At 44.6% G+C, this 13502-nt stretch overlaps 1 protein-coding gene across 2 annotated transcripts in view; it reads right to left on the bottom strand.

The window, feature by feature from the left end:
• Nucleotides 1–251: 251 nt before the first annotated feature.
• Nucleotides 252–13502, bottom strand: part of Ttll4 (tubulin tyrosine ligase like 4) — a 44782-nt gene continuing 31531 nt past the window's right edge. Inside the window, exons 8-19 of one of the 2 annotated variants that reach the window (XM_008825731.3) lie at nt 12756–12947; nt 12576–12658; nt 12218–12346; nt 11759–11881; nt 11389–11487; nt 10611–10745; nt 10059–10205; nt 7952–8054; nt 6133–6343; nt 5922–5992; nt 5237–5322; nt 252–4836 (exon numbers count right to left, since the gene is read on the bottom strand). In XM_008825731.3, coding sequence (XP_008823953.1) covers nt 4596–4836; nt 5237–5322; nt 5922–5992; nt 6133–6343; nt 7952–8054; nt 10059–10205; nt 10611–10745; nt 11389–11487; nt 11759–11881; nt 12218–12346; nt 12576–12658; nt 12756–12947 — 1620 coding nt within the window. In that variant the 3' untranslated portion in view covers nt 252–4595. Of the gene's footprint in view, nt 4837–5236; nt 5481–5921; nt 5993–6132; nt 6344–7951; nt 8055–10058; nt 10206–10610; nt 10746–11388; nt 11488–11758; nt 11882–12217; nt 12347–12575; nt 12659–12755; nt 12948–13502 lie in introns of those variants that run through there. The other variant, XM_029559970.1, reaches the window with a different exon arrangement.

Genomic DNA, 13502 nt, shown 5'->3' with positions numbered 1-13502 from the left:
GTTACTATGAATAAAAGCTGCAGTGAGCACTTTCTTGCGGGAATGGAATTGCTAGGTCATACATTTTTAAGAAACTGTGTTTTCTAATGCTCTTTCCATTCACACCAGCAATATAGTTCCTTCCAGTCTTTCCACATTTCTTGACACATGGGGCACTTGCAGTCTTTGGGCCTTTTAGAGTGAAAGCAGTATCTCAATGTTTTAGCTGTACCTCTTGATGACTAATAAGGGCTCTAATTTTTCTAAGCTAATTATCTTGATTATATCCTCAACTCTAATCTCCCATGGATAGAATCAAAGAACAATTGTTCCTCAGTCCCTATGAGGGATTGGTTCCAGAATCTCCTAAATACCAAAATATAGATGCTTCACTTACATAAAATGGTGTAATGTTTGCTGCATTTAACCTGTACCTCCTGTAGATTTTAAATCAAGTATAGATTACTTACCATACCTTAATACAATGTAAATATTATGCAAATAGATAGTTGTATTTTTAAGGAACACTGGCAAGAAAAACAAGTCTGTTCATGTCCAATACACACACAAAACCATCACAGGCCTAAGTACATTTTGATCTGCTATTGACAGAGGGCTGGCTGCGTCCTTTACCACAGATCTGCAATAGTAACATGGTGCCCTCATAGTATGCTAACACTGTTGCTGCTACCGTTACTTCAAGGAGGAAATTATTTTGTGGTCATTTTGATCTGTTTACGACTGACCTGAAATCTGCACCATGTATGTGAGGCACTTTCTTAGATGTTTTACACCCAGTTTAATCCCCATACCTCCGAGGTAGATGATATCCCAAGTTAGTAATTTAAAGTTAGAATACAGTAATATTTAAAATGTTGACATCTCCTGTGGCAGTCTCTGGTATTCCATGCATCTCAGTCCATTCTGATTAAGGCACAAATGGGTCTTAGAATACCACACTGCTATTGATCCTTCTGGTCATGTTTCACCCATGAGAGAAATCGGCTAAGACAAGTTGAAGACTGCTTGCTGCCTCCACTGATCAGAAGTTGATGAAGGGGAGTCAAATGAGCCTGCACAGGTCCATATACAGGTTCAGCACCTCAGGGGTACCAATGAGTAAATTCTTACAGGAGACTGTTCAAGGCATTGGGTCTTTGGAGAGGCTGCATCAAAATCCCAAGTGACAAGATGCGGCTCTCTCAAAACCACTGTTTTCAGGCCCAAAGCAGACACTGAAGTTGTTTCTTTATACTCTGTCCCAATGTTAGCCTGAAACCCACATAGTCAGAGGGAACCTTTAGAACCAGAGGAAGCCAACAGGGAAGGTTCCCAGGCAGCTTTGGCAATTGCCTTATCCCAGAAAAAAAACTCAGCCAAGGGAAGTAGAAAGGGCCATACAGCTAATCAGTCCCCTTCATGGCCCTCAGCAGGGATGAAACTGCTGCAGAAGCCACCAGGAATGTTCTTTGCTAGGGTGATGGGAAGTCACTTTCAGTCAAACAGCCTGCCACCCTAAGGACCTGCAGTGACACTGCCCCTTGGTACAGGTGCTAGGTCCACAGCAGTACTCTGGCCCCTGCTTCACTCAAGGTCTCTGTCTTCTGTGTTTCTAATCTCTCAGACACTCTTCCTTATTCTCCTTTTTCAATCAAAGCTTTGGGATAATGGAATCATCAACTCACAGCCTCTAATATTTTTGAGATAGGGTTTCCCTGTGGCCCCAGCTGTCCTGGAACTATGTAGACCAGGCTGGCCTTGAACTCACAGAGATCCACCTGCCTCTGCCTCCCAAGTGCTAGGATTAAAGTCGTGCCTTTAAAGTAAAGGCGTAGCCTCTATTTAATGCGCTCCCCTCCCTACCCTAGGGAACCTGTATGCTCTGAAGTACTTAACCAAAGACAGAAATCCCCACTGGAGCAACAATATAAAAGGACTCATGAACACCATGTTTCTGTGAGCACTGGGGAGAAAGGTGGTGGTGGCGAGATAACTAGACCCTGTCCTGGCCTCTTCTGAAAGATCTTCCTTCAAGGAAAGGTTTATAGATTTATTGCACAGAACAGCACTTGGATAATAAACCAAAAGATGAGTACTTTTGTGTTTGGCTTAAATTTTCACAACTCCAAAAGGCAGGTATCATGTTCATTTTATAAAGGCAAAGACTTCAAAAAACATTAGATGGCACACACAAGGCACACACAAGGTCAGAACTGGGATTTGAGCTTAGCCTGAGACTCACATTATTTTCTCTCTTCATTAGTGCTCAAAGAAACTTGGTTTCCACTCAATGTCAAGTGGACTTGAAGGGGACAGTGAAGCACCCTTCCATCCCCAGGCCAAAGTCCTTACCCTGCTGGTCCAAAAATACCCTGCATTTCATTCTTTGTCTCAGGAGCATGTGTTTCCCTTCCTCCAAACAGAGGCTGGGCAAGTTATCAACTTGGGAAAATTGATTTATTCTGATAAACATGCATTTGGCTAACACTCCCAAACTTACAACTTTCAAAAACAAATTTTTTTTAAATTCCGTACTCAATTGAATGATATATATGTTGTTGACTATTCAATGCTAAATGTTGAATAACAACATGATTTTACTCACTTGAGAGTAAAAGGTACATGTGTTATATAAGTCCCACTCTTCCATTGCCAAAATACTTATCAGATGAAAATTATGCATCATGATTCTCACTGATAATGCCAGCACTTAGGAGGCACGGAGGATCACAAATTCCAGAACAGCCTGGTTACAAAGTGAGTCCTTACCTCAAAACACAAAATGAAACAACAGTCAATGTATCAATGTGTTTGAAAGTACTAAGCGCACTGTATTTCATCAGTGAGCTTCCTAGTGACCCCCCTCAGCCCTCCCCCATTCCCATCCTACAAAAATGGTCCCTTCTCCAGTTATGGGAATGGAAACAGATTGTTGTGCAATAGAGGGAATCTCAGAGGACAGGCTAAAGAACTGAAGTCTGTTTCCAAGGAGATCAGCTCAAGTGAGCTGCCGTACCTATGATGTGCATCGGAACCAGTCACAAGAAAGCTGCTAAGCTGGAGCTTACTGTCTAAGGCAGATGTTGCATCCCTTGTCACATGTGCATCAGAATATTGTATTCCAGGATAGGAGGGAGTTCTCTCTGTTGACAACAGAATAGATTGTCTAGGGCTCTCACTGGGTCCAACTTTTAAGTTTCTACTGTTGAGCGGGAGGCACCACCCTGGACTTTGCCATCAAGCTTTCTTCACAACTGTCAACATGGCCTTAGGACTGACTGGCCTTCATGTTCCCCTACTCTGTGGCCTTGAACTCAAATCTCTCTGATATTTCCAGGGCTCCATGCCAACCAGCCATAGGAATCTACGGCCATGAAGTTAAGGAGTCTCCATCTTTCTGAAGTTCAAAGGAATGAAGAGAAAACCAAGGAGAGACTGAGGTGCTGGGTTTCCTGCTTGGTGTGCCAAAGGGCAAACTCTGCTTATCAGACACAGGGCCAACTGGCTTCTTGATTGCCCTCCTCCTTGCTAGAAAACTAGAGGAACTGCATGGCCTGGGAAGGAGTGAGCACTGGGGGGTGCTGGGCTAAGGGAGAACCATAGTTGCAATGAAAACAATTTTCCTGATCCAAACTCGTCCACTTTGGGCTTCCCTCAGGTCTACTTCCCTATACTGGGGGGAGAAGCAGCATTTCTGGTTGAGATACCCATGTTCTTGGTGAACTATATACACAGCTGACTCAGTCAACATTTATTCAGTGCTCAGTGTTTACTGAGTCTAGGAGGGAGGTAGTGGCTGAGTATTAGCTTTTAGGGTTGAGAAGTCTGTCCTGTAAGATTGTGCTGAAACCTGCCTGCCAAGCCACCAGAGTGCCTAAATCAAAACTGACACCAAGACTTCCAGGTAGTGAGGAGAAAACAGCTCCTTCCACCCTCCCTCTAGATAACAGCAACTGGGATAGCCTGGAATCCTTCACTGGAGCCCTGGAAGATTCATAGTTTAGAGTCTCACAGAAACCCAGCAGTTGAATATCTATAAGAGAGGCCTAGAAATTTTGAGAAGTGGTGATATGAGATTAGAACGGAAGGGTTACTTGCTGGTGGTAGGGTATGAAGGTCACCAGGAAATGGCCTCAGCATGCCACGGTCTCTCTGCTTGTCTTTGAGAAAGTCTAAAGGTTTCTGAAAGTGACTCTTCAGGACCGGATGAGAAGACAGAACCTGAGGAAATCTGGGCCATCAAGGAATCCCTCTCAATTACTTCTGCCTCATGTGTTCCACACATTTTCTCCTTTCAAGCTCTGTACCAAGGCTTCAAATAAATCATACATGGCTCTCAAAGTAGAAACCAAACCCTGCTTTAAGGCTGCTTGGCATCACTGGCTTCTCTACTGAGATATGAAGTGCCAGGCAGGCAAGCATGTGACAGAGGGTGAACCTTCCTCATCTTTTCCCCACTACCACCGTTCCAGCCCTCCAGCTGCCCCTATCTACAATAGAACCACTTCAAAAAATACTCTGATGAGGGACAAAGTAGAGGGGGCAGGGGCTCAGGCTGGTCAGCAGGCCGGTTCCCATGAGGTAGCTGACACCAGTGCTCCTGTGCAGGAAGCCAGTCATGGGCTCACAGCATTCAGGGAGTCACTGGTTAACTGGGAAGCAGAAATTCTCAAAGTCTGCCCAGAGTCTTTGATCAGAGGTAACACCTGGGTGGAGAGGCTGGGCTCTTTGCTGGTGTCCACAGTGTCCTTTGAGGAAGAAGGCTTCCTGAGGATAGGGTCAACTTGAGTCTTCTTAGACTTGGGTATGGTCCTACCTTCAGAGGGTAGCAGTTTTCCCTCAGAGCAGCTGTGTTTTCTGAAGGGAAAAACATGGCTGAAACTCACCTGTAATCTGCCCTCACAGTCTGAGGCAAGTATTCACAGCATTACAGTGCTGTAGACTACTATCAGGATATACTAATAGCCATGTAATACATTTTATTTATGTGACAGCATGAGATCTCAAGCAAAAGGGTAAAATGTAGGTAAGGGTAAGAGGCCTCAGGATTTCCCACAGTCAAAGGATACAGTTAAAAGTGACTGTTTCTACAGATGACTCTTGGTTGGGCATCCCATGAGCCACCACAAAGATACTACGGTTGCATATTTGGATACTCTTACCAACACCCAAGTGGAGAATGTTCCTCTCACTGTCAGCCTTGGGAGAGAGGAAAGAAACTCAACTCAATAGCCTTCCCTGCTGAATGAGCACTCACCTTGACCTGCTGAGCTCTGGTTTGTTGACAGCACTGGGTGTCCCATCACCCTTTGATGAAGTCACAGGTGATGTTGGCATAGACCACTAGGAACAAAGGAAGCAGTGAAGCAAAAGGGCCAGGCTGAGACCAGGTAGGACAGCTGAGTCTTGGACTCCTTTTCAGTTCTGCCTCTGCGTGAACACAGGGCTCTCCCCTCCTCTATTCTACATCATGGTCTCTTGTGGTAACTCTTAGTTCTCTCCTGAAACAGGCAATAAATTGAAGCTACCAAGAAGTTTTTGATCCTTCAAAGACAAGCATCCAGTGCATTCTGTAAACAACTATATCCTTGGAGCTAGAGAGATGGCTCAGAGGTTAAAAGCACTGGCTGCTCTTATGACCAGGGTCTGAATTCAAGCACCCACACAGTAGCTAATATCCATCCTTAATTCCAGTTCCAGGAGATCTAATGCCCTCTCTGGCCTCCGCAGGCACTGTATAGCATAGGTTCACTTACATACATCCAGGTATAACATTTATAACATATAAAATAAAATGAATTCAAAAACAACTACATCCTTGAAAAGACAGACACAGAGAGAGACAGGGCCTGGGAGAGAAGGGAGAGAATGGTACCTACAACCTAATCATGATGCACTTTTAAAGCAGAGGAGGGAGGAGCCTAAGAAGAATCTGTGCTCACCAGTGGAGCAGAGTCCGAGACGACCCCCATGTGGAACCCTTTGTAGCACCAACTCCGAAGCAGATCTACTCCTAGGACAAGATAAGCAGGGTTGGGACTTAACAAGTAGGAATCAATTGGCCTACTTCCTTTCCAGAGACCCATTTCTTGGTCTAATGAAATTTAATCTGTCACTAAATAATGGCCTCCTGGGGGCAGGAGGGCACATCACCTTTGAGCTTATTTCCATGATACTTCTGTTCCCACTGGGTGGTGAGAATGTTGAAATACCGTGGCTGCTCAAAAAACCGGAGATAGCGAAAAGATACTCGAGAAGGAAATATTCTTTCAAATTGACCACGACGAGAAAACTCATCTTCCATCTCAACCAGAACCCGAACATCATCTGGTGTCAGGACATCCAGCACAGATGCATAGAAATCCTATAGCCCGAGGGACAGGAAGAAAGATTTGACAATGTAAACCAGAATCAGAGAATCAAGAAGCTGGAGGACAGAAAGCAGAATGCTGGGGTCCTGGGGTTTCAGGACTCTGAAGAGACCACTGACCCTACCTGCTGTACCAGCTCTGTACCTCATCCCTTCCTAAATCCAATGAACTTAGCTGGTGGAGGAAAACACTCTCTTGGCTGGAGCCAAGGAACCACTGGGGCTGATATGAAGTGGTGTGTTAGACAGAGGTAAGGATGGGGTCCAGGAACTGAGATTTGGCAGCCTTGTGCCTACCTCTCTCACACCAGCCCACACATCTGCTTTGAGAAGCTCAAGTCTCCCAGGTTTCCCTGTGCCTCTCAGAAAAAGAAGTCCAAAAAGGCAGAGCACTCTGACAAGATTTCATCACTACATCACTGTGTTAAGAACATAGTGATTATAAAAGAAAACATCTTTAAAAAAAAAAAAAAAAAAGGCCAAATGTGTATGTAGCTACATAGAGGTAGTTGTTGGTTTTACCATGAAATTCAGAATGTAACTATTTTCACACTCTATGGACGCTCTGGATTTAGAAATTTGATGTTTGATAGACTTGGCTGGCATGCTGACCACACTTCTTTTATTTTATTTCATTCTATTTTCCTACACAAATGTGTGCATGAGCTGGAGAAGCTGGTTGAGATATTTGTCCATGGCTGAAATCTTTAAAAGACCTGAAGTTATATTCCTCTTATCCATCCTTTTCACTACCTTGGAGAAAAAGGGAGACAGACAGACAGACATACATACATACATACATACAGAGAGAAAGGGGGGGAAGAGGGGAGGGGGGGAGAGAGAGAGAGAGAAAGAGAGAGAGAGAGAGAGAGAGAGAGAGAGAGAGAGAGAGAAAGAAACAGACCAGGACTGAGACCAACAAAGATACAGAGAGACAGACAGACAGACAGATATGTTCTTAAACACTATGCTTCCCTTAGAGTCCAGGCCCTTCCTGTATACCTAAGCACCTCTTCTTCCCTGATCCATCACAGGCTTACTCACTGTAAGGGGCCTGTTGTGTATTCAGATGCTAGGCAAAATTTAGAGAATTTGAATGCTACAGTTTGGAGCTGTGTGTTAAAAGGCTTGGTTGCCAGCTGTAGTACCACTAGGAAGAAGTGGACCCTTTAGGAGACGGGCCTAGTAGAAGGAAGGTAGGTCACTGGGGCATGTCCTGGAAGGAGGTATTAAGAGTTCCCATCTCCCCCCCCCACTCCACCCCCACCCCCATTTCCCTTCTGCTATAAGATAAAAAAATTTCTTCCAGCATATGTTCCCACCATGATGTTCTGCCTTGCCACAGACCCCAAAGCAAAAGCCCAACCAAATATGGACTGAAAACTCTGAAACTGTGAACCAAAAAAAAACCCTTTAAAAAAAAAAAAAAAAAAAAAAGAACATGGTGAGTGACCAGAATGACACAGGTGCAGACAAATCTGTGTATCACAGGATCCTATTTCTTGGTAAGAAACCCTTCTCTAGACAGGGGAAACTGATTTCCCTGGGGTCTCAAATGTTTTCTAAGGGCTGTTAGCACTAGGGGGAAGATCAGTTTCCTACCTGGTCAGGAGTGTTTTGGGTCAGATAATAAGCTTTCTTCATCTTCTGTGCAGTGAAATGCTCCGGAGTCATTTGGCATTTGTCCCTGGGAGAGCTTGGCAGGCTAAGATAGGAGGTGGACAAAAAGCAAAAGGCAAGTCAGCAGCTTCCCATGCTAGATATCTAGAGAGAGCCCAGCCCAAGAGGACCCCTTCCCAATCACAGATGAAGGCCATGGAGGTATCTCTGTCCCGTAAGTAGACCACACTAAAATACACTCTACTCAAACAGCTTGTCACCCACAACCAAGTACCATGGAAGAACTGAAAGAACAAAGACCCATAAATCTGACAAAAGAGAAAGAGAGAAGTCTAGTTTAATTTAAAGAACTCCTCCTATAAACCCAGCTCTGCCCCATCGGTTGTGGTACCCTGGGCAAGAGACTTAAGAGTCTGAGGCTTCAGTGTCATTATCCATGTACTGTGATCACTGTCTCACTTTTTTTGTTTTCATTTAATTTTTTTTACTTATTTCTTTTTATTTTAGTGTTTTGCTTGCATATCGTAAGTACACCATAATGCAATATCCACGGAGGCCAGAAGAGGATGGTGATCCCGGGACTGCAACTGGAGTTACAGACTGCTGTAACCACCAAGGGGGTGCTGGGAACCGAACCCATATCCTCTGCAAGAGAAGAAAGTGCTAACCACTGAGCCATGTCTCCAGCGCCCAATTTTTTTTTTTTTTTTTTTTTTTTGCTGCTGTTGTTTTCTTGATAGGGTCTCAATCTGTAGCTCAGGCTGGCCTAGAACTCACTATGTAGCCCAAGCTAGCCTTGAACTCAAGGTAATATTCCTGTTTCAGCCTCCTGAGTGTTGAGATTTTAGACATGAGCCACTATACCTGGCTACGATCACTGCTGAGAGATACAAAGATGACTAGAAAGCCAGCAAGATGGCTCAGTGGGTACGAGTGCTTGCCACCAACTTGATGCCCTGAGTTCAATTCTTGGGACCCCCATAGTAGGAGAGACTGGCTCCCTCTGACTGTCCTCTGACCTCTACACATGCACAACGGCACATGTGCAGACAAACACACACAATCCATGATTACATAAATGTCATTTCTTTAAAAAAAAAAAAAAAAAAAAGACTGGAAAGGAGTCCCTGCCTCCAAAAAGCTTACAGTATGGCAAGTAGAGTAAATCAGACGACAGTAACTACAGGACAGGGCCAAGTATGCATCCACACAATATACAGTGGGCAAAGTAAGTTTGCCACCAAACAAATCAGATTATTTTTGGTTGTATTTTATTTTTGTTTTTTGAGATAGAGTCTTACTATGTAGCCCAGCCTAGCCTCTAACTTGTGATCTTCCTGCCTGTGCCTCCCAAATGCTAGGATCACAAGTATACTACAGGTGTACACAGGTGCCAGGTACTAATCAGAATTTACATTGCACTTTCTCACTGTCCTGAGCTGAATGGTCCTAGATCAATCATTTTGTCCTAGGAATCTTCAGTATCCTCATCTGTAAACCACAATACTAATATTAACTCTCAAGGATTATGGGTAGATATGCCACAGATATTTCCTTACCAACCCCAGGTACTTACTAAATAGTCGCTCCCTCTCCTCAAGAACAGCTTCAGATGCTTTTGGGGTATGGAGGAAAAAGTCTAAACTGAGCTAGCTTCATAAAGTTCTAGGCCTTGGTGAAGGGGCATCTTAGAAGGAAGAAACCCCATATGCAGAGGAAAAGACACTTGTGGGTCAGCAGCAAGAAGCAAATTTATGAGAGGAAACTGAACCAACAAGTCCTTAATGACCTGCCAGGGCACCAGAAACAGGAAGAATTAAGAGATACATACTAAGAAAAGGAGGCTAGAGACTCAAATGTTCTGGTAAAGGCTTTAAATTTGATCCTCAGGCCCCCTGTGGAGATTTCTGCACAGGAGACTGAAGTAACCAAACTTACTCTGAGGGGTACTTTTGTGGCAGTGTTATGCATGAACAGAGTAACCATAAGGGAGACCAAGAAAGCAAGAGAGTATAGAAACCATTCTCTCCCAGAAGTCCAAAGGGCTGCTCATGCTGTCAGCCCAACCTCAGGAAGCGGAGAGGCAGACCTGGTGCTGGAGCCACTGGAGCTGCTGGGGCTGCTGGAACTGGAAATGAAATCTTCTGTATTGGGCAGAACAAAGCCTGCCAGGTTAAGAAGATCACGGATCATCTGGCCTTTGATGCTGATGTCCAGGGGAGAATTGGAATGGAGGCTTTAAGGAAAGAATGCAAAACAGGTCAAAGGAACACTCCAGAACCATTTCTGGTGGCACATCCAAAGCAGGGCTTAGACTCCATTATTCCCTGGCTTCTTTATATCAAACAGAACAGCAATACCCAAATGCATGTGCACCTTCCCGAGAGTCTTGTCTCAGAGACAACAAATACCATCACTCAGGTTGGTAAGCCTGCCCATGACGTTGGTTTGCTAAGGAAAGTAGGAGGGATCAACAACTTTTAATCACCTCTCTCCATTCTCAAAGAACTTTAAAATAATGACAAAGAATGGATAAGTCAGTAAATATAGACTATGGAGGGACGTCACCAAGACTACAGTGACAAGGATTCTGAGAACAAAGGATGGATTCTACTTTGAGTAAATGGAAAATACCATCTACCTTGGGGAAATGTTGACTTCCAGGACCCAGGGCTTAAGGTTCTCATCCAGCATAATGTCAAAACCAAAGAGTTCATGGCAGCTGTAGGGTCGCCGGACATACAACTTGAGCAGGTTGGTCACGTAGGGCTCTGACCTGGTCACAGGGATAAGAAGTATTCAACCCAGCTCTTCCCAGAGGAGGCTACACCTAGAGCTGCCCAGCCAGTAAAGTGGTCTAGAATGAGGAAGACAGAAGCAACTTTGTCTTCAAAAGTGTCTCTTCAGGGCTCGGCATAATGGCGCATTTCTTTAATCCCAGCACTCGGGAGGCCAGCCTGGTCTATATAGCAAGTTCCAGGTCAGCTAGGGCTACAGGGAGACCCTGTCTCAAAAAAAACCACAAGTACATAAATAAATAAATAAATAAATAAATAAATAAATAAATAAATGAAATTTAAAAAGTGCTTCTTCAGAACCAGGCATGGGGGTGCATACCTTTAATTACAGAACTGAAAATAGGAGGATGAGGCACTTGAGGCCAGCTTGGCTACATAAGACCATCTCAAACTGCCACAACCAAAAAAACACCCATGGCTATAAAGGGATGAGCTGGGCCATTCTCTGGATGAAGTTTGGTAAACGAGCAGAATTCTAACTACTCATTCCTATTCTGTCTGTCATCAAAACTGAACCACAGAACAGACACTGAACAGCAGAGCGTGGGGGTCGGGGAGAAAATGAGAAGTATGAGGATTCAGTGGCTTCCCCCCCATACCCCAAGTGGCAGTGAGACTTACGAAATGATGGTTTTGACAACAACATCCTTTATCTTCTCCCAGATGGCATCACTATTAATTCCCTTCTGGCTCAGATAGTGCCACAAAGCCTTCAGTGCCCTGCAGAGGGAGGAGGAGGGAATATCTGGGGTTATGTCCTAGAAATGAATGATAAGAGAAAAAAATAAAAGGTTAAAGACATTTTACTCATCTCTCCCATTGACATTTTGAATTGAGAGATGCATCTTGATGCAAACAGGCCAATTCTGAAGTGACAAGTGCTTATGTAACTCATGAACACTACACTAATAATCCCCAACCACTGCCCTGAACCTTTCAGACCCAAAGCTCTATGCTGGCAATTGATGAGGAAACACTGCCCCCTTAGTACCATTTGTGACCCTGGCAAGCCGTCTCATCTGCATTGGTCTGGTATTCTGCATTCTTTTTGTTGACACTGTAGTTGGTCAGGTGCATGAACTTGTTGCTAAGGCTCTTCATGGAAGGGGAATACCTGCGTGAGAAGAATGGCAGAAGTAAAAGGGCAAGAGAAAGCAACAGACAGGCCAAATCAAATACTACCCAGGGAGCAGATAAAGGATATGAGCATAGCTTGAGAAGGGCATTTGTTGGCAAAGTTCTAGAAAAACACAGGTAAACTAATCTCCTTTGGCCCACCTCAGAGACCCTACTCAGATTCAGTAAACTAGAATATCTCTACATTTCCCATTCCCTCTCACCTTCCTTCTTGCCAACAAAAGATATTTGTTATTTTTCAGTTTGGTATCCTCCTCCTGAGGAGAACAAATTTCCCAAACTGTCAGGGGGACACCTCACCACTTCCACATACTTGCAACTGGCAAAGCGAACAAGTCCATCTGAAAAGAGGTAAATCCGTAGAGGATCATAAGAAGTGACGTAAACATAGATCCGCAGATCAAATTTGCTGCCGCTGATGAGGTAGGGTTTGTGTAGATACCTATAGAGAGCACATCAGACTACATTAGATGAGACTTGGTGAGAAACCAAGCTATGGTGAATGGCAGCTAACCATCCTCAAGAAGACCCCAAAACATTTGGCTAAGGAAGGTTTTTGGCTGGGAGGTCCAAAGGCAGAATAAGATCAGAAGAAGGTTAACTCAGAGACTAAGTGTGTGTGTGGTGGGTGAGGGGAGATGGGGAGAGGGATGTGAGCTAGCAGGGCTTACCTCTGTACCAGCAGAGGTCTACGCTTGGGGAGCTGACTCCATTTGTGAATGACCTGTATGCCAATGCCTCGAGCAGATGCTGGCTACAAGTAAAATGGAAAGGAGACAAGATTTGCTCCAGGCACAGTGCTCTGCTGCTCCCCTTCTCAGCCCATTATCTACTCCTTTTGCCCCACTCACTGGCTTCACAATCCACTTTTGGCGGCTGCTGGTCTCCCAGGCTTTTCGCAGGAGCTTGGCATCCTGGGGCAGGATAAAGGACTGGGGAAAGAAGCTGAACTCCTTCTTGCCAAAGCGGCTCTGCATGCAAGACAAATTCCGCCACAGCCGGTCCTTCCTCCCAATCTGGAAGGAGCCTGGAAAGTGGTTTAGCTACAGAAGGGACAAGAAGTAAGCAGAGGGAAAGGGCAGACATGAGACCAAGAAGCAGATGACAAGACCCAAAACCTCATTCCAACACCTTCAACAACAGTCTACGTTCCATTCCACCTTTCTGGCACCATCTAATAATAGTGCCTCTACCAGTGCAACTACTGAGTACTCACCAAAAAAGATTAGAGCACAAACAACACAAAAGTCACTAAGACATGACAGTCACCTTGAGTGCAAAGGAAAAAGCTGTTAAATCTTTTTCCATGATAGCATATGGGGCAAGGAGATAAAAGCACCAGGTCCTTAGGGAGTGTGGGGGCAAGAGGACCCATTCCTTCCAACAGGACCCCAGAAGTCTCTTTACATACACAATGGAGAGGGAGTGGAGACAGTGGTTACGGGAAACAAAACCAACTGAAATCAGACAGTGCCTCAAGACAGAGTGAAAAGCATCTGTGAGAACCAACAGCTGCTCCAAGTATAGCAGAACTAGACAGGCATGCGATTTGTCAGGATTTCCCACTATACCCTCTATAGGAATTCTCCTTTATAAAC

The sequence above is a fragment of the Nannospalax galili genome, unplaced genomic scaffold (assembly GCF_000622305.1).
Source record: "Nannospalax galili isolate Female #2095 unplaced genomic scaffold, S.galili_v1.0 scaffold127, whole genome shotgun sequence".
NCBI lineage: Eukaryota > Metazoa > Chordata > Mammalia > Rodentia > Spalacidae > Nannospalax > Nannospalax galili.
This window is presented reverse-complemented; position numbering and strand designations above follow the sequence as displayed.